Here is a 19,635-nt window from a genome sequence, read left to right on the forward strand (position 1 = left end):
CCGTCACATGTTTGCAGTGTGCTGTTCATTTATGGCCTCATGTCCAGAACCCAGATGCGGAGAACGACCCAGGACCTCGACATGTGCGATCGGTTCCTGGCCTTGTGCTCGGGGAGGGGGCAGACACTATATTCTGTTTTCACATTTATCATCAAAAGTCTAAAACCTGCTTCCTCAGGGAGGCCATCCAGCAGAAACACTTCCAGGCGTTCCTGGTAAATGGACTGGTGAGGTGGAACGAGGACCGTGCAGCAGCAGCTGCACCTCCGGCGGTTGCAGCTGAGGGACAGGTGGGAACTCTGCACTACAGTGGCCACCTCAAGCACGTCCTTAACCAGAAGAGCCAAAGGGTGCTTGGTCACCAAGCCTGCTGAGTACACGGTTATGTGATGTGAAAACACTCTATTTTAAAGAAGAAATCCTTTATGAGTTTACAGGAGAGCTCATCGAAGCCTGTACCAGCAGACTTTTTAATTTTATTTCAGTGTTTTTACATCTAAAATATCTTTCACATTCACAAATCTTGCATAGATCTTAACTTTCCCCTTTTTTATTGTCTTGACTTGTACCAAAAGAATGAAAGAAAAAAATTCTCACGTTGTATATTTTCATCACTGCTCTGATTAATAGCATCATAATTCACTCTTGGGTCAGCTTTGACCCAGAGACTCCGGAGGAGGCTGCTGAAAGCGAGTCGCCGGAGGACGAGGGGATGTCGAGGACCCGCCCATCTTCGAGCCCGATACCCCATCCACCAGCGCAGCAGCAGCCCGGTCAGGTGATCTAGCTCCCGACCAAGACGCCTCTCCCGAGGCCCCTGAGGTTCCCCAGCAGCCCTCCTCAGACTCTGAGGTGTGATCACCAACTACAATAGTGTGTAATAATGGCGTTGTCTCTGTATCGGTGGGCGTGCCTCTCCCAGGCCTGTGCCACCCAAATATGTGCAAGGCCCATGAATCACCACACCGCTGGCTACACGGAGGGCTTTTTTCACTGAAAACAGCTGCCGGCTGCTTGACATGACCACGCTGGAAAGAGCAGTGAGATCGAACACAACACTAAAGCATGTGGGCTCGTAAAAACAACAATGCGCTGAAAGATGTTCAAACGCTCCACATTTGAACTGAGCTGAATGTATAATAATAAAATACTAAGCTCAACATAAAAAAATCTGATGTTAAGCAAGGGCCGGCTCCATTTCTTTTTTTACCATTTTTGAATACGAGCAGTGCATCCTATTTTAGAAAGCACATTCATTTTAATGGCGTTTTGTACATGTACAATACAATTCATTTTCAGTAAACAATATTTGTACACATTCAAGAGAAGGCGGATTTAAAATAAGAGAAGGAGGTATCCAGGGGGGGTCGGCTCCTCATCCGTTCATAAGACAGGTACGGCAGCAGAACTGACGGTAAAGCTTCTTCTCACAGAGACGGTTGGACTTGACCATCTCACAGAACACCTCATCAGCTGAGAGACAGATCAGAGAAACAAATCATCTTAACAAAGTCAAAAGTGAACTCTCGGTTCCAAGTGTCGACTTGGTTTTAACATTTACTTCTTTTTTTTCTACTTATACTTACTTACATTTTCACATTTTCCTTAATACTTGAGAAAATATGATTTATTCCTGCTGTCAGAAATCAGCAGACAAGTTTAACAGTGACAGTCGTCGTAACAATCCTAAACAAGGACCTACAACAATCAGAGAATATGTTTTGTGCAGCTGTAAATGTTGCATCATCAGAGCAGAGTTGTGGGAGATTCTCCAGTGTTGCCCGTGGAGATGCACAAGGAAGCTGATGTGGGTTAGAACTTCGGACTCACCATTGTTACAGGAGGCATTCACAATGCAAGTCCTGCCGACCAGACCATAACCCTCTTTGCATTTGGTGCAAGTTGTTCCGGGGCCACTGCAGCTCAGACAGTTGTCTTCACACCTTGGGGGACAAAGCGAGATGAAAACCAGGAGATTGGAGCTAAAATCATCAAAACCTGAACCAACAATGTATTCATGTCCTATTGTAGCAGATGTCTATGACCCAATCTGAACTAATAAACTTATTTTATGAACTGCTCTCACAGTCTTTAGGTCACTTAATGGTTGAACAATTCATTTACCATGTACTTTGTTTTAATTAGGGATTTAGTTGGGATCATTTTTCAGCTGAAATAGCACATTAAGGAAGAATTAAAACAAAGCTGTAAGTAACTAGTATTTATTTTGTAAAGTAAGGTTAAATGAAATAATCCAGATGGGAGTGGTTGTGCTGTTCCCGTCATAAAACTGCACCTCCTTTCTCAAGAAGATAAAGCAAGAGTCTGCTCTCGCTCTCTCCGCTACACTTCGACGGTGGACGTTGACGCTGACAAAAACAGATGTGAACAATAACTCAGTCACGGACGCACACAGTCACACACAATGAGCCAGGGATGAACAAGTGATGTTTGTAAGACTGAGAATCACCATCACCCACCTGTGACACATCTTATGAGGGACTCCCGCTGCCTCTGCAGAGTAATAGCCAGGAGTACAAGTCTGCACACACCTCCACTCCTGCTGCAGGTGGCCCTCAGCACATTGGATACACTCCTTCTTACCGGGCCCTTGGGAAAAACAGATATCTAACGTCATGTCACGCGAGGTGACAATATTATCAGGAGCAAACGGCGCTGATCAAAATATATATTCACACTTAGATGTGAATCTCTTAAACGGGTTCTTTTTAAATTACCTGCCAACAAACTACTGACCTGTACAAGTCCTACAAGAGGAATGGCATGGGCTGCAGGTCATCTCGTCCACGTGGAAAAAGGTCCCATCGGTGCATTCAGGAACGCAGGTCATCCCTGCCAGACTATAAACAGAAAATCAACCATGTTTTCAACCAGAGTCCAGATGTACGTGGCGATCTCACTTTCCTTACATACCGGTAGCGTTCGCTGCAGGCAGTGCATCTGTCTGCATACCTCAGGCATCTCATACAGGTGTCATGACACTTCAGACACTGTCTCTGATCTGGTATAGACAGCATGCACATGCATCAATATACAGGTGGAAACAACAATAATAAACAGTAACAAAATTAGCTAATTGTTTGCGGTCCAATTAGCAACCCGAGAGGCAAGGCAAGAGTTGCAGTTGAGAGACAACATACAACTAAGATTAGTTTCAATCAATAACAATCTAAATCAAAAGCTGGTGATTTATTGCATTTCAGCCGATGTTTTCTGCTATCCAGAGACTGTTCACTTAAATATTCAATCAAAGTCTGCACGAACGTGATTGGTCAATACTACTTGGACCACAAAGGGAAAAGAAGATATTTGTCCTGTTGCTTGTAGTTTCTGCATATGAATGATTCTACATATGAATGCAGAATCTGTAGCGAAGCAGCAGCGTGCCTTAGACCATTTACTACCAGACCACCAGGAAACGTTAAGAACTGTCCATTATCATATTTCAAATACCTGGGGTTGCATGCATACAGTGCACTGTCTACATGTACAGATGTGTACTTCATCTGCAAAAAGGTACAACAGGAAAACCAGGATACTACGGCTCCAAGGTTCAAGGTTTCTGTGGAAAGCTCTTTCCTAAAAAGCTGCACTTAGCGTACCCTCAGACTGGCTGACAAAATACTGCCAACTTCTGCCCTCTGGGAGGCACTACAAGCACACTTCGGTTTCTCACTCTAAAACACTGCTTAGCCAACCATGTGTGAGGGAATCAACCCCTCGGCAAACACTGTACACTGTTTGACTCTGTACATGGAACTCTTTTTGCTCTCTGCTGGAAATGAAATAACGTGTGTGTATGTATGTATGTGTGTGTGTGTGTGTGTGTATGTGTGTGTGTGTGTGTGTGTGTGTATGTGTGTGTGTGTGTGTGTATGTGTGTGTGTGTGTGTGTGTGTATGTGTGTGTGTGTGTGTGTATGTGTGTGTGTGTGTGTGTGTGTGTGTGTGTGTGTGTGTGTGTGGGTGTGTGTGTGTGTGTGTGTGTGTGTGTGTGTGTGTGTTTGTGTGTACATCACAGTGGACAGGTGTATTTATCTTGGTATTTTAATACGGGGCTACTTGTGGTTCTTAGAGTCCTAAAAAGTAGGAAGGGAGCCAGAGCCTTCAGTTATCAAGCTCCTCTTTTATGGAACCAGCTTCCACTTTCAGTCCGGGAGGCAGACACAGTCACCTCATTCAAGAATAGACTTAAGACTTTCCTGTTTGATAGTGCTTATAGTTAGGGCTGAATCAGGTTTGCCCTGGTTGAGCCCCTTGATATGCTGCTATAGGCTTATAGGCTGCTGGGGGATGTTTTAGTATACACTGAGCACCTATCTCCTCTTCTCTCTCTCCTTATGGATGAATTTACATCTCTCCATTGCACCTTATTAACTCTGCTTCCTCCCCGGAGTCGTTGTGACTTCACGTCTCATAGGGTCCATTGGACCTGGAGGTGTCTGATGCCTCCTGCCTGGTGAGCCGGCCTCCTGATGCTGCCTACATTGTATTGTGCCCTTTTGATGTTTACTGACCTGTTTATTTATGTTGTTTTGTTATTCTATTGATTGCTTGGCGCATGTGATGCAAGCACATTTCTGTGAGGTTGGAAAAGGGAATTGTATCTTAATTAATTGAATATAAGCAGAATAATATTCCCTGTAACTGACAAACTGTTATAGGCTATTTGCAGTGTAATTACCTTGAATTTAGTGAAGTGTGTCTGTGTTATCTTCCCCTTTAGTAGTCCCCATCATGTCCACATATTGATTTTAAGCAAAAGTAAGTCAGCAGTCCGACATCACCAATCTACAACTGTATGGATAACGAACAATGTGTGACAGTTTTAGATTCTTTTGCAGGGGAGATAAACATCCAAACATTTGAACTACATAGAGCCCAACCTTTATAGCTCAATAACCCGCTGCCTCTAACTCATCCGTTGGCTAATACGCAATAAAACTGACAATATATAATCACGGTCCATTCAGAAAGATAACCCCCTGATCTACATGACTGTTACATATCAGAAATGTCATAAAAGACCAACTGAATGTGGTCCACACTGTGGATGTGTTGACTTACTCTCATCAGCAAAGTAACCCGGGGGACAGGTATTGATGCAGCTGGAGTTGAGTGTGTTGAGGTGAAGGCCTTTTCGACAGGAGAGACAGTCAGTGTCTGATTGGCCAACACATCCCTCACAGCCTTTATAGCAGCGTCTACAGCGTCGAGACGCTGCGTCTCCATAGTGGCCAAGAGGACAGTGGCTCACACAGCTTCTACACACAGAGGTAAGATGGTGCAAAGAGAGTTAGTTCAAATATGGACTAGCTTGTATTGGTGGATCTGTATAGATTTATTTTTTTTTTTACTTAATGTCGCATCAATATCTACCTACACTTAGCAAAATTTGCTAACATAAATGGTGAACATCAAACGTCACAAAACCAACCTTCGAACTAATGTTCCTTTAAAAGTCCTCCAAATAATGTATCCCTTCCCCTTTAAATAGGAGCAGGGCCACCCAACCAAAACATTGAAATAGATTGCTTTTCATTTCCAGCTCCATATTTAGAGCGTTTAAACTGCCTCTTAATGCAGGCCCTTAGTTCATCCTCTGTCAGAAACAATTCACTGTAGCTCACTGACCAGCATTTCAGGGGCTAGTGCCACCAACAGGGCTCGTGCCACCAACAGGGCTAGTGCCGGGTCTTAAACACGTCGGTCGTAACTTGGCGTTCCAAGTCCGACCTAATATTTAGAGCCCTCTTCTCGCTATTCTTCTCTCTGCATCTAAGTGATCTGTGTGGGATGTGTTGAAGATGTTAAGTTGCATTGCAACTGGATTACCGCGATGTGACGATATCACACAAGAATCGTGGGCTTCAATGCCTGCTCGGTCAAGTCGGGTCAGCCAGAGCTCGGACCACAGGCGTGGTTTGGGTGTGCGTCCGACCACACGGAGAGGCGACTGGTTCAAAATAAAAATGGCAGCTCCCATTAGAGGTTAGCGTAGGGCATCAGTTATATCAGAACTGGAGAGTATTTCTTAATTGAAGGAAGAGCAAAGAACGACACTGAAGGTTTTTGTCAAAGGAAGAGATGTTTTTGCTCTTCTCCCGACACTTTAATAAGAGTTTGATTGCCAGAAGCTTCATCTAATCACCTGCCACGTATTATTTTAAGAATACAAGACAAATATTTCAGTAATAAAGCGTTACTTACATTTTTTGCTAACTCCGCAGCACGGCCCTTTATGGATGCAACAGCCCTGTCTGTTAGTTTGAGCTTATACAAAAATATAGACTAGGCTGTATTGACAAAAGAGTCCTCTGGAGGTGGCATGAATAAACCAAAACGTTTGCATGTGGCTGTTGTTGGCCTGAAAAAAAGGAACTGAATCTCTTGTTTTTTTCTCTTTCTGCTAAAGTAAAAAGGCAAACTAAATCAATTTTCCTTCGCAAATGAAATAGCACTTCCTGGGAGACATTCCAGACAGACTGAGCTGCTGGTTGAGCGTCCATGGGTTGAGTCCCTGTACTTGGTGGCCGTGCTTTGCCTGGAGCAAACAAAATGGTGTTCACAATGGTCAGAAGCCAGTCTGAAGCCTGATGTTTTTAATTATTCTACATACGCTTACTTTATCATTTGACACTTTTGCCACGTTTAATATAAACACCCAACATATATGGGTCATTGTGGATCAGTGGTGAGCAGGGTCGTCCTTCAATCAGAGGATCGGTGGTTCGATCCCTGGCTAGCCTATGTCAATGTGTCCTCGAACACTTATCCCATGCCTACGGTGTATGAATGTTAGTTACTCCTCATAGGCAGGTCGGAAGACTAGAAAAAGTACTTTACCATCCATCTATATATGATGAAATGCATGAGAGATATGCTTTAAAGTTGCATTCTATAAAATCTTAACAATCAGCTGAAGGAAGCTGAAATGCTCTTTAGAGCTGAGAGGAACTGCAAAGTCGTGACAATTCTAAAGAGTTTGTCAATATGATCGACGATTTTCCCATTACACACAGTCATGTGATCCATTGTTAATAAAACTATATTCAGCTTTAAGGTTTGGGACTTTCTCCTTGTCTGGTTCCACTTCTGTCAACTCTTACCTGCCACTTTTCAAGCTGCCTGAGCTGAAGTGGACACAGTTGAGGCAGTGTTCAGTATCTGGTCCGTCACAGCCCTGGTCTCCACACTCACTGTGGCATGGCCCTTGAGGAGCACCACATTGATTATGATCAACAACAACAACACCATCATCATCGTCGTCACCAGTGCAAACAGCTAATAACTCTCTTTTCGAATCATGCTCCATTCATTATACTATCACTATTTCTGGAAATATTATTTTGTAATTCATTTTAGATTTGATAGGTTTCAGTCCTTTAAGTTTGAAAATGGAACATGATTATTTTGGTATTTCAGTTGTGAAAGTCTCTCACCGTTGTACTCATCTTCCTCCTCCAGCTCAGGCTCCTCCAGGATCTCCTCTGGGATCTCCAACATCCTTGAACGAGAGTGCTGAACACTGTGTGGCTGGTAAGGGTTCTGAGATGTGCCATAAAGGATCAGTGTCCATTCTTTTAGGTTGCCTGTGCCAAGTAACAATAATATAAAAATGACAAAGCTGTTTTTAGGTTACTCTGTATAAGGACATCAGCTTAAATTGTGGTGGTTACGCTTAATGTATGCCTTAGTGTGTACATGTGCTGTTGGACCTTACCCAGCACCTCAGGGTTGCGTTGCTTTGATGGTAAGTCAACAATTTCCAGAGTCCATATGCCTTCTGCCCTCTCACCCCAGAAATGAACCGTCATGAACTCCCAGTTCCTGAAGCCCTCATTGGAACTGTCAAACAACCTGTACACATAACAGTGAGGTGAAATGATAATGGGAGCAAGGTGAAGTCAAGAAGCTCCCAACCCTGATCAGACAAAGTATTTTTTTTTGTTGGTAGGATCACAACTGCCGCAAAGCCAAATTGGGCCAGACTATAAAGTGCGTGGGGGCAATCCCCCTACTTCTGGCACCCTTGCTCTCATACTACACCCATCTTCCAATTCATCTCCCTTGATCAAACCACGCATACCTTCAAACTCTACCTTTATTTCAATTTCTACCACATCTCTTAAGTTTCGTGGCTGCATCTTGCACGGTCCGCAGACAGAAAGACAAATACGATCAGCAGGCAAAGTACTCAAAACTGCTGCTGTGGTCGTTCCCACTACAGTAGGTGTCTCCAGGACCACATTCATACACACTTCAAAGTTAAGAGTCACTGTTGTGGCTGGTTATCACCGACATTGCAGCACATTTAAGAACATATTGAGTACATTTCTTTATTATTTGTATAAATACTTTAGTTAGTATTTATTAGAACATATATATTTAATATTTGGAACATACGTCTTCCCGGCCTGCATGCATAAAGTAAACCACCCACAGTTTAGCAGAGTTTGGGGAGGGACGATGAACTCCAGTTAGGTACATCAAAAAACACAAGTTTTAAAACAATGTAACAGCAGCGTGTCTTGCCAACAACTTACTTTGGGTAATCCACAGACCTCAGTGTGAACTGTTTCCAATAGGAATAGATACAAGTGGAGAATTTGGTATAACTGACCATTTATTAAACGGCCAATGTGGTGTTGATATTGGACCTGCAGCATGCATCGGCGTGTAGTGTTGCTCTCACCTCTTGGCCAGCAGCTGTGATCTCGTCCCAGACGGAGAGATGAGGTTGATCTCCATGTCTCCTCGACGTGGGTGGACGATCAGGACCTTGACCACCACATGCTCTAGGTGGTCCACGTGCTGGTCAGGTTCTTCTGAACACCCAGAGGTGGTAACACTGCTGTTCATACTTTGGCCAGCATGGATGTACCTGGGACCGCCATAAGCATAAACATTGTGCAATTAGATATATGTTAGAATGGATTTTCCTCTACTGATCTAGAGCATTGTGCCTGTGACTTCTGCAACAGACTCTATACAAACTAAAGCAACAATAGCGAAAAGGTTTGAAAGGAAAGTAATAATAGTAAGCTATCCACCTTAAGAGCAGAGATGCAATCCTGAGGCCAATAAACCGGACACTTCACACCTCAAATTATGTCAATAAAAATCTGAACCTTTGACTTTCTGCCGTGAATGCAGCCACAGCTCTCAATGCAGTTATAAGGACTGAGTAGCTTGTAATAATGACCCCCAGTGCTCCATACGCCCCTAGGATCCCGGACAAGACAACCTTGGGTAGACGTAAGCCATCTCCAGATTTAAGAAAAACATATGTAGACTGGGTAGACAAAGATCTATGAGCAATCCAGTATTTTTGCAAGAGTAAACTCGTAGTCCACTGACAAAAACTCCATTAATCTGAGCACCCTGAAATAAGCTTTGACAGATAGGCTGAGCAGTGTTATACCCCAGCCGCACACTGTCTGGTCCTATTTTAACAACCAAAACCACCATGTTCTGGGGTGTAGCGGTTGGCCTTGTTTGATTGTTCTCAACCTACACCTGAAGCCAGAAACCTCTTTCGTTTCTGCAGAAAGTAAACGGTCAGCTTCATACCGCACCTGCCTACAGTTTACCTCACCTGGTGCGCCGCACAAGCATCCGACTACAGGTATGCTGAGGAGGAACAGTCCTCCACGTCAAAGCCTCCAGCACCAAGGCCTCGGCATCCACCAGGCCAAAACCATACAGGTGGCTGACTGTGAGAAAAGACACGGACTGATTACCAGACAAAGACAACGGAAAGAGAGATCAAACTGAGATTGTCTTTAAATATCTACCGATTCAGTTTTGTTGAAAGTACTTTCAGTTTGAAACAGTAAATGTAGTGTGTAAGTATGAGAAGCAGAATGCAGTGTGCCTCTGAGTCCCGCAGCATTGGTCTTCCAGTCATCAGCTTTCAGGTGGACTGGTCTGGATGTCTTCACCAGAAGATGTTGCACATCCCTCCATGTCAGCAAAAGGCTAGAGAAACCAAAGACACTGTTCATCTCAGATGGCCAGACAGAGCGACTCGTGAACTTTATTTGTCTTTGTTTGTTTGCCTTTGAGTATTATGAGTCAGTAAAATGTCAACCAGATTTGCAGAAATGCCCTGTTAACAGAAGACTGTTCCATTGGTCAACGTTAGCCGTTACAGTAAATTTAAACATATAGAAGAACCGTCTTAATAGTTGACTGAATTATACTGGTTGTATCCTTTTCCTATTGTAAACAAATCCCATGAAAACACCAGAACCAACAATGAATGTATCCTACAAACAAAAATGGTGTGTATATTCAAAGCGTGATATATTGTATTCCTCTGTGCCGGAGCTGCTTACAGCTGTTGTATGAAATTACTTACTTACTTTTTACAACCTATTTATATTTGGCAGCCATGCTTAAAATATTTACATTTTCAGTAGGAACCAATGGTCTTGGAGCTAGGTGCCACATACAAGGCAGGGAAGTCTTCTTGAGACGGACTTCAGCTTAGTTTATACTCAAATCTGTGTAACTCTCTAGGTGCTTGATCAGAGCTTTTCAGATGTGACAAATAGTTCACCGATGAAAGTACTATTTACATGTTTAACGGAATATACAGACCTAAATGCTTTAAATGCACGGTGCCTAAATGCTTTAAAAAACAGAAGTTTTAAAAATCTACATGAGTATATATTTTGTCAGCCAAATAAAATGTTCACATTAAATTAATTAAATCTTCTTTTCCTTATAAAGCATTTATTACACGACTTCTTTCTTAATGCGTCAATAAGATAGTCCATGATTATGAGATATGAGTTTACAGTCAATTACAATTGCTCCTCGGAATTGTGCAGGTTGGTTTATGCCATGAAATAAATATATATTCGCATGCTCATAGCTTGCACGTCATCTGCGGAGGCTCCATGCGCACAAATAACGAAGCTTAAAGGAAAGAGAGTGCCCTTAACTTAATTGAACTTTTACCCTAGATACAGTTAAATGGAGTCACAATCCATGCTGAAGATTAATTTCGTCACACGCATGTGTGGAATATAATGGTGGCATCACTTTCCCTTGAGCGGGTTGTGAACATCACAACAACCAAACACATTTGGTAAATATGCTGCCAACAAAAAAGATTGAACAAATTCAGAGAAATTATATTTTTGGGTGCGTAACTATGCCGTTTTTGATAAGAGCATCTTGACAGCAGAGGATCTAAACAGACATGATGGAAAGACAGAAGACAGATGCGAAAGAGGAGAACAGAGGGATGAGTCAGTTAACACCAAAACGTGACTGACTTGGCCTCCAGAGCGAGGGCTATGATTCCAGCCACAATGGGGGCAGAGACGGAAGTGCCAGTATGACCATCAGTGCAGATGTGCCGGAGGTCGGTGGTTACCTTCAAGGGATCACAAACACAGTAACACACAAAACATCACAAAAACATACTTTCCATCAGGTAAAAAGCGGGTGGCAAAACCAAATCTCCAGGTTCTTAAAACATCTTTAAAAAGAGACTTCACATGATTTAGAAATGAGAAATGCAAAGCAGTTGTCCTACTCGGACATGATTGCTACTGTAGACAGTAGCCCTTCTATCCAATAAGTCACGCAAAGAATTTGTATCCATTTGTACTTACAAACATATTAGACACATTTGACAAGCTGTCAGTTCCTCGATATCTGGTAAAGGGTCTGTATTGTCCTTTAATCCACCTACGTAAAACCAGTTCAATTAGCATGACGCAATATCAGTCTATCAGCCATAAAATCTTAAATTATGCAACGTCTGAAATCCAGTGACAATCCATTACTGGGTTTGCTTACTCGTGTGTAGGATCTGATGGTTTGTCTTAAGCGTACAATTTCAACAATTCTTCAGAACATTTTCTACCAATACATTTGATGTAAAACAACACTGCACTATTTTCTAAATCATAGACAGTGATTTAATGAAGGTGTAAAAACACATTCTATCCTTTTGTAAAATGACGAGCACTGAGCCAACAACAGTCTGCCTCTGGGAAGACAAGTGGAAAATCGAAAGGGGCCTCTTCGACATGACTCTGTGTGTGTGTGTGTGTGTGTGTGTGTGTGTGTGTCTTCTTTTCTATCTACTTTCCACATGATGTGAGAGACACACAGAGTCTAAGCAAACACAACCTCTGCTGATCTTTGGTCTTCTCCCACACAAAAACACACACACAGCCAATAGAAATTGGTCAAATGACTAGAACATGAACACAAAGTTCACTGAGGTTCAGGTAGGACCATCATCATTTTCTCCTTGGTTGACAACCAATGGATGTCTCATATGTTGTAATTATTTACATTCCTTAAACATAAAAACAATATACATTGTACCAGTACTTCCTGTGCCATGACAATAGACATTGCCTTGTTTTTACTTTCAGTTTCTGCCTCCCCTCCCTTTACCTTAGTTGACTAGCTACTGATACTAATACCCTAGCTAATTTAACTAAGCACTGTTGGCCACAAGGAGGGTAAACATCCCTCATATGAAGGCATCAGTATTCAAATGAGCCATTCAACAGTCCCATGACACTGGGGTAACTAGTTTGTTTTGTCATAGAAATGAACCCATATTTGATCAAATACGTCTAAGCTACAGTTGCTATGAAATTTATGAGTACTCACAATATTCCTCTCGTTAAACTCTCCACTGCTGTATGTTGTGGCAATGATAGAGCTGCAGACCTCTAGGTACCAGGGCTTGTTTCCGTTCTCTGTGGTGCTGGAGATGGAGATTGTGTAGATACTGCTGGTGTAACCGTCACATGAACAGTGATCCCCCTGTAGACCCCCGTTACCCGACGCCCAGACAAAAATGGACCCCAAGCCTTTGCGGCCCTGTGTGACAGATAGTGATGTGTTGCTGTGATTCCATTAAAACATCAATCGTACATGCATAAAACTGCTCATAGAAGTTCTGTTTTTTCTTTGTGACTAATCACACCTTCTTAATGCCTTGCTCCAAAGCCTGCTTAGTTAGCAGCCCAGGGCCATCCACTGTCTTGCCATCGTCTTTTGGCCCCCAGCTGGCACTGTAGATATCGATGTAGTCAGGTCGGATTCCCAGGGACTTGGCCTCTACCAAATCAGTCACATCACCATCCAGCATCCGAATCCCTGTGTCCAAGGTAACATCAAACCCAATACATCAAACTCATTTCAAATGGAATGAAAGTAAGGTGCCCTTTCTCATAAGATTACACAGTGAATGGGTATTTAAATAAAGATCTAAAAGCCGCATCTACACAAAATAACAATAATAGTATGCATCTGAGAGCAAAAGAGTCCCATACAAAATAACACACACTCCACTTAGATAGTGAAACACAATAAAGTATAGGTTGTATCTTTGTATGATTTGCTTTAGTAAGCATTAAAAAAGACTATATTATACAAAAATGACAGTCCAACTGCAATACAACAACAATTCAAATTTTAAAATGATTAATTTAAGATGAACAGAGTCATTAGGATTCCATGTGTGTTAACCACGAATGTTTGTACCAAACTCTGTGCCAATCAATGCAATATAATTTGAGATATTTCCCTGCCAAAGGGGACCTTTGACTGATGATGGTGCTAAATTAAAAGTCATTAGGGTCCATCCTTTACGAACCATGAATATCTGCACCATGTTTCTTGAAAATTTAGTAATTTGTTGAAAAGAAAATGGTGGTTCACCAGCCCACACTACTTGGCCGATTTAGAGAGAACTCTACCTCCAATATGAGCATTATAGGCAATCCCAACGGTACAATGGGAGTTATTGGCCACTGCTGCAACTTCACCTGCACACCGAGTTCCGTGTCTACATGTAAACAGAGAACAAACACTGTAATTACAGCCTGACACAAAGCTGCTTCAATGACACGTTCAAAGGCGTATTGCTGTCAGCATGAGTATAGGAGGCATATCTCAAATTAAATAACCTGACAGTGACGACTAATGAGAAGGCTTGTTTTATAAACCACACCAAAATTAATTGAATATATCATTCAATTAAGAGATGTTATTACACCAATAATCAGGGTTAGTAAGAGTGTCATAGTTTAAAGCGTAGGAGCACTGACCAGGCTGCAGTAAATGAAAATCACTGTGTGAAGTGGGCAATAAAGTTAACCAAACCAAAGAAATGGGTTTCAGATGCTGTTGGATCCAACGCACACTTTGAGGCCCTCAGTACTTGGAACCCATCTGGAACTAATCCAGCTGTATAGTGGATACTTGGCCCAATGCATTAATAAAGGGCTTAGATGAGAAAAGTGCAGAGAATACATTTAAGTTCAAGGTGAGAACGTTTCTTACATGTTTTCATTGCGGGAGTCATAACGTGGTGTAGGGTCATGGTCGTTCCCATTGACATCATAACTTGCGAGATGGTCCTAGAGAAATGATACAGGACAACAGAAGAAATAGCAACATATCGGGGAGACGGTTACGTAAGCTTCCATCTTAGTTCTTGGAGTGATGAATTGGAGCCAAACGTGTTACTACCTTAGAGCAGCAACCCAAGATGTTAAATGCAAAAATGAAATACATTAAGACAGTTTGAACTCCATCCATTTTTGGAGATGGTTGGATTGATGGCACATACATAATTCTGAGCCAGATCAGGGTGGTTTCTCTCGATGCCGTCATCCAATATGGTGACCACCACATTCTTGCCGGTGTAGCCCCTCTGCCAGGCAGCCAGAATGTTCATCTCTGAGTGACAACGGCTGTTCTTATCATTGCAATGCTGAAAAGAAACAAGCAACAACCCTCTTATCTTTTCTTGTCAAAATGGAAATGGTAGGATGAAGGAATCAGTGTTCTGTACTTACAATGTACCACATGTTGGACCATTTAGGGTCATTGAAATAAGTAAAGCTGGGGTCACTTTGGGCATACCTCTTTACTCTGAGTTTTACTACCTGCTGCTGAGCCCATTCCACCTAAAAATGGAAATGGAAAGAACACTATGCATCAGTTTCAAGTGGAAAACAAATTCACGCTGTTTTCTATAGAAGCCCATACCTATACAACTATATTGAAACATTTGTTTCTGTATAATTAAAGTGAAGAACTTGGATTTTTCAAACAAAAAGAGAAAGAAAAGCCTGAATGGCGTCACTGAATAATTTTGAACCGCAATGTCAGATTCTGATTTGGTTAACTTCTGTGTTTGTTATGCTCCACATGGCATGTGCCATAAAGCTGTTTTCATGCTTGACGTGTCATAGTAGGAAAAGCAGCTCTTTGCACCAGTTATATTTAAGTTCTCTTAGGGTGCAAAGTCACGAAGCGATTTGTTGAAACTAGTTAGTTTGATACTCAAGCTGTGTCGATGTTGGGCTCCTGTGTCTCCCCCCCATTTGTCTGTGTGTGTGTGGGGGGGAGGTGGTCTCCTCCCCCTGATTGCTATTCATTCACCCCACCTGTCCAGTCTACCCGGCTGCCTTCCATCAACTCATCTACTCAACAGTTTATCTACCCCGGCTTTACAGCCACTCTTCACCAGATCGGTGTTGCAACCTTTTGCGGTCCTTGGTCGCGCATTACAGATGCTGAGTTAATCTAACTGTTTCCCTTTACTTGTACTTACCTTGTCTCCTTGTGCCCACAGTTTGGATCATCCCCACCGGCTCCCCAGCCTGTGTCCTTGCCATGCTCTCACCCCTCCCCACTCTGCCTGCCCTGCCCAGTTCCCCAACCCTTGCCCTCTTGTCCTCAGCCCTCTGCTGTTCCACTACCTTTCCTCATTTCTTACCTGTAAATAAACCTTTTTGCTTATTTCCCCCCTGGTCTGTGTCTGTGTGGTGTTTGTTTAGAGCTTAATGTTAGCTTGTTACCTCTGCTGATTGGATTTGTTTCTAAAAACTAAAATCCAATGGAAAAATCCCATTGACTTTTTTTAGAGAGAACCAGTGCGATACCAACTTCCAGGGTTGGCCTTCAAAAATATGTCATTCCTGCAGAACTCTATTATGATGAGGTGATATCTATACAATCTTAATCTAAAGCAGCAGAACAATAATAACTGACATCATGTGGAGAAACTTTAAACCACGACATGTGGTAACGGTGATGTAACAAAATCCTATTATTGGGTATTTAAAAAAGTTATCCAAACCATTTGCTCGCCAACACTAACATTTTTTCGAAAATCAAGTGGAGTCAAGATAGGAAAGCGCAAGTATAAATCAAAGTTCTAATAAATGTCCCAGGGGTGTAACCTAATCTTCTAAGACTTTCCGGATGCTTTTGCTGGCTCTGTGACATGCGGTAAATGCAACCATAATTATCAGATGGGATCGGTTCCCAGTAAATTTCTCAAAGTTTACATCACACATTCATGAGGTCATACGATGTGACACCAGGTGAATGTCGACATGTGGTGTACACAAAAAACCTTTTAGGGTTTTTTTCATACAATTTTTGAAGTACATGTTGCTTTAGTGATTTATAGGTTTTCCATAAAATGTATATCACTTTTCTCTGGGATTGGCTGGAAGAAGAGTGTGTTCATGTGACCATATCTCCTCCTCTGTTGAACATTTCGATTCCACTTGAAAGAAAGTGATACGAGTCTCACCTCAGGATCCATATGGATGAAGCTGTGCGGGCCCTTCAAAGAGAAGGCAGCTCTGCGCACCACTCTGCTGTGGTGGAAGTGGTAATGGTCCTCCAGACTTCCTATCTGACCAAACACATCCAACAGCAACCTCAAGACAACGACAACAACCACACTGGAACATGAGCTATAAATAGATAAGGCTAAATATTCTATCCATCTGAGCGGATGTTATCCCAATGGCTTTTACATTAATGTGGTCGGGCTTATTCTACATTCAAAACACATTTGGGCCATCTGTTTATCATTCGATAAATATCTCAATTCTCAACTTTACACCAAAAATGTGAGCAGGATTCTCAGCACATGTGCTCAGCTGGCTCACTGCAGTGACAGCTGTCTTCATCCTCTCACTAACTCCTTGAACCACACGTCTTGAGTCTTTTACAGATTGTAGGCTTATCCAGTACCACTTTCCAATAAGGCAGCCTTTATTAAAGTTAAGAGGATACGTTGCAACGTGCAGTTTTATTAAATGTGAATAACTAATTTACTGAAGGTTTACAGATCACTTGTAGGTAAACAGTGCACATCTATTTCTACCGGTTCAGGACACAAATCTAAAGTGAAGAAGAAGCTCCTTATCAGGTAATCGTCTGTGTGCACTTTTAATAGACCCATTTTAGCTGAATTCCTCATTTAAAGGGCCAGTGTATAACTGAAACTTCTCCCGTGAAAACGTCAAAGTGTGGATGGCCCTCTCCAGAGCCAGTGTTTGGTTTGTCCCTTCTAGGCTACCGTAAACATGGGGCGCATCATGGCGGAGGACCCGCTCCATATGTACATATATTAAACTCATATAAGGTAACAAAAACACACTATTTAGTGGGATGTGATATCCTGATTTTAGGTGGAGCTGCTGTCGTTTATTGTTTGTATATTGTTATCAGTTATACGCCATTAATAAGAGCAGGTTTGGGGGTTCTGTGATTGTGAAAAACATTCTGAGTTTTATAATTTTATTAGCCCAGTTAAGAGAAATGGATCTTAAGAACTTGTTAAGAAATGGATTTTGGTCCAGGTGTTTCCAGAGTTTCCGAAAGGGTCATTCAGGTGTCTTGATGGAGGAGGATAAACACCAGCAAGAAGGAGTTTTCTCACCCTGGCAACCAAAAAGTTATTTTTCTTAATGGCTTATTACTGATCTATTTAAAATTTTAAAAAGTAGTCGTTAACTATAAATAAAAGTTATAAAAATATTATAAAGGCTACACACATTAAAAAGTGATAGAAATGTGGTAATCTTCGTTTCAATATCTTAGCAGTCAATCAGTTATCTCTGGAAAGACAAATTAAAGTTAGGAAAGATCAATCATAGGAAATCCATGTGATGTCATCTAAGTGGGTGGAAAATGGTGAACTCAGTTGCTCATAATTAAATTGTGAACAACTGAATTGTGAATTGTGAAGACAACATGTACAGCTTATTTCTTAAGTGTAATAGCCATTTTGAATTATAGCTTTCACAACTGCTTCAAACACTAAACAGTGAGCTTCGTGCTGCTATACAAAGTAGACATAAAGTATCCATATAGCAGTAATAATAATACAGGGATCAACCTACCTGCCCAAAGTTCATATATCCATATTTTGCTGCGATTCTATCAGCTTGTCGGTGCCCACCTGTGATCCGCACGGCCCAGTGGTTTGTGAAGAAGTCCCCGTGACCCGACACCACAGCCAACACCACGACGAGCAGCAACGCAGTCATTGTGACTTCAAGGGTAAAAGTCGTGTTTCGGAGATCTTGGTTCTAGTCCGCAGCAGTTTGGCAAAGTCATTAATAGAAAATAGAAAAACGGAGTGCGACACGAACTCCCGGAGCAGCGAGACACAGCGAGGCTTCAGTCAGCTGCTTGGACCTGGAGGATGATTCAACTCCACTGTGTGCACGACCAGCGCGAATATGAATGCAGCAGCCTGTAGCACACACACACACACACACACACACACACACGCACACACACGCACGCACACAAAAGCACACACACGCACACACACATGCTTTTTCATGCACGAGGGTCATGTCATACAAGAAACTATTTAACCAAGATGACACAATAATTCATCCAGCTGGCTCCGGACAAAAAAAGATAATATTTAGTGTTTGTTGAGGTTTTTGTTGTTGTTGTTGTTGTTGAAGTCACAGAAAAAAGTTACCGTAAAAACTATTTTTTTCTTAAAACAGACCCTTACTCCTCATTTTAGAATATGCAAATATTGTTCGTCATAGGAACACCGGAAAAAGTGAGAAGTGAGGTCTGGTGTGTGTGACCTTGCCACTGCATGGTCTATTGGCACCAGTTGTGATGTCACAAACTCCTGCTGGTACATACACGTGTTGAACTGAGATTTAAAGTGAGCCCACTTCTTTCAGCAGATGAATTGTCAACTGCTCTGCTGAAGGCCTTTATTTAATAATACACACATGTGTCTGGGGCAGTCCAATGAACAGGTAAACAGGGACGTCTTATTCCATTGGAGTACAATTAAAGGTACTTTTACATCTGGGCTGTAAACATGTTTGAAAATATCCCTGTGTGCCTAAACATATGCAATAACAATAACTGCAACACATTTGTAAATAGCCCAGCCGGTTTTGGTTTTTTAGCCAGATACAGATATTTCTTAGACTTGTTGACCCACAGTATTGATAGTGTGCCTCAAAGGCGGCACTAAGATGTAACGCAAATGTTATACGGAAGCTGACTTTCAGATTGTTATTTGTGCAATAGCTAACATTAGTTAGTTGTGTGTGTGTGTGTGTGTGTGTGTGTGTGTGTGTGTGTGAGAGAGAGAGAGAGAGAGAGAGAGCACATGTAGTACTGTACTCTGACTCACTGCCCTGTCTATTTACACCTCTGCACAGCACATTTTAGCTTTGGTTTTGACTTCTGTGACAAATTAAAAGAGAAGAAACTCACCACCCTGTTGAGTTTCTTGAAGCTGTTTCTAGAGAGTTGTGGTGGAACAAAACCT

General features: G+C 42.1%; 1 protein-coding gene across 1 annotated transcript; it reads right to left on the minus strand.

Moving 5' to 3' along the window:
- Positions 1 to 1,375: 1,375 nt before the first annotated feature.
- On the minus strand, positions 1,376 to 18,367 carry pcsk6 (proprotein convertase subtilisin/kexin type 6). Its single transcript, XM_034526061.1, has 21 exons — positions 18,221 to 18,367; positions 16,618 to 16,722; positions 14,867 to 14,977; positions 14,638 to 14,781; positions 14,349 to 14,425; positions 13,763 to 13,851; positions 12,988 to 13,160; positions 12,669 to 12,881; positions 11,309 to 11,409; positions 9,898 to 10,001; positions 9,619 to 9,736; positions 8,716 to 8,904; positions 7,744 to 7,880; positions 7,463 to 7,612; positions 7,130 to 7,232; positions 5,088 to 5,284; positions 2,935 to 3,022; positions 2,758 to 2,861; positions 2,481 to 2,610; positions 1,831 to 1,943; positions 1,376 to 1,473 (listed from the first exon to the last, which is right to left on the minus strand). Exons 1-21 carry the CDS (start codon positions 18,365 to 18,367, stop codon positions 1,376 to 1,378), a joined length of 2,691 nt encoding a protein of 896 aa, XP_034381952.1.
- Positions 18,368 to 19,635: the final 1,268 nt, after the last annotated feature.

This window comes from Cyclopterus lumpus, chromosome 3 (assembly GCF_009769545.1).
Source record: "Cyclopterus lumpus isolate fCycLum1 chromosome 3, fCycLum1.pri, whole genome shotgun sequence".
In the NCBI taxonomy this organism is placed as follows: domain Eukaryota; kingdom Metazoa; phylum Chordata; class Actinopteri; order Perciformes; family Cyclopteridae; genus Cyclopterus; species Cyclopterus lumpus.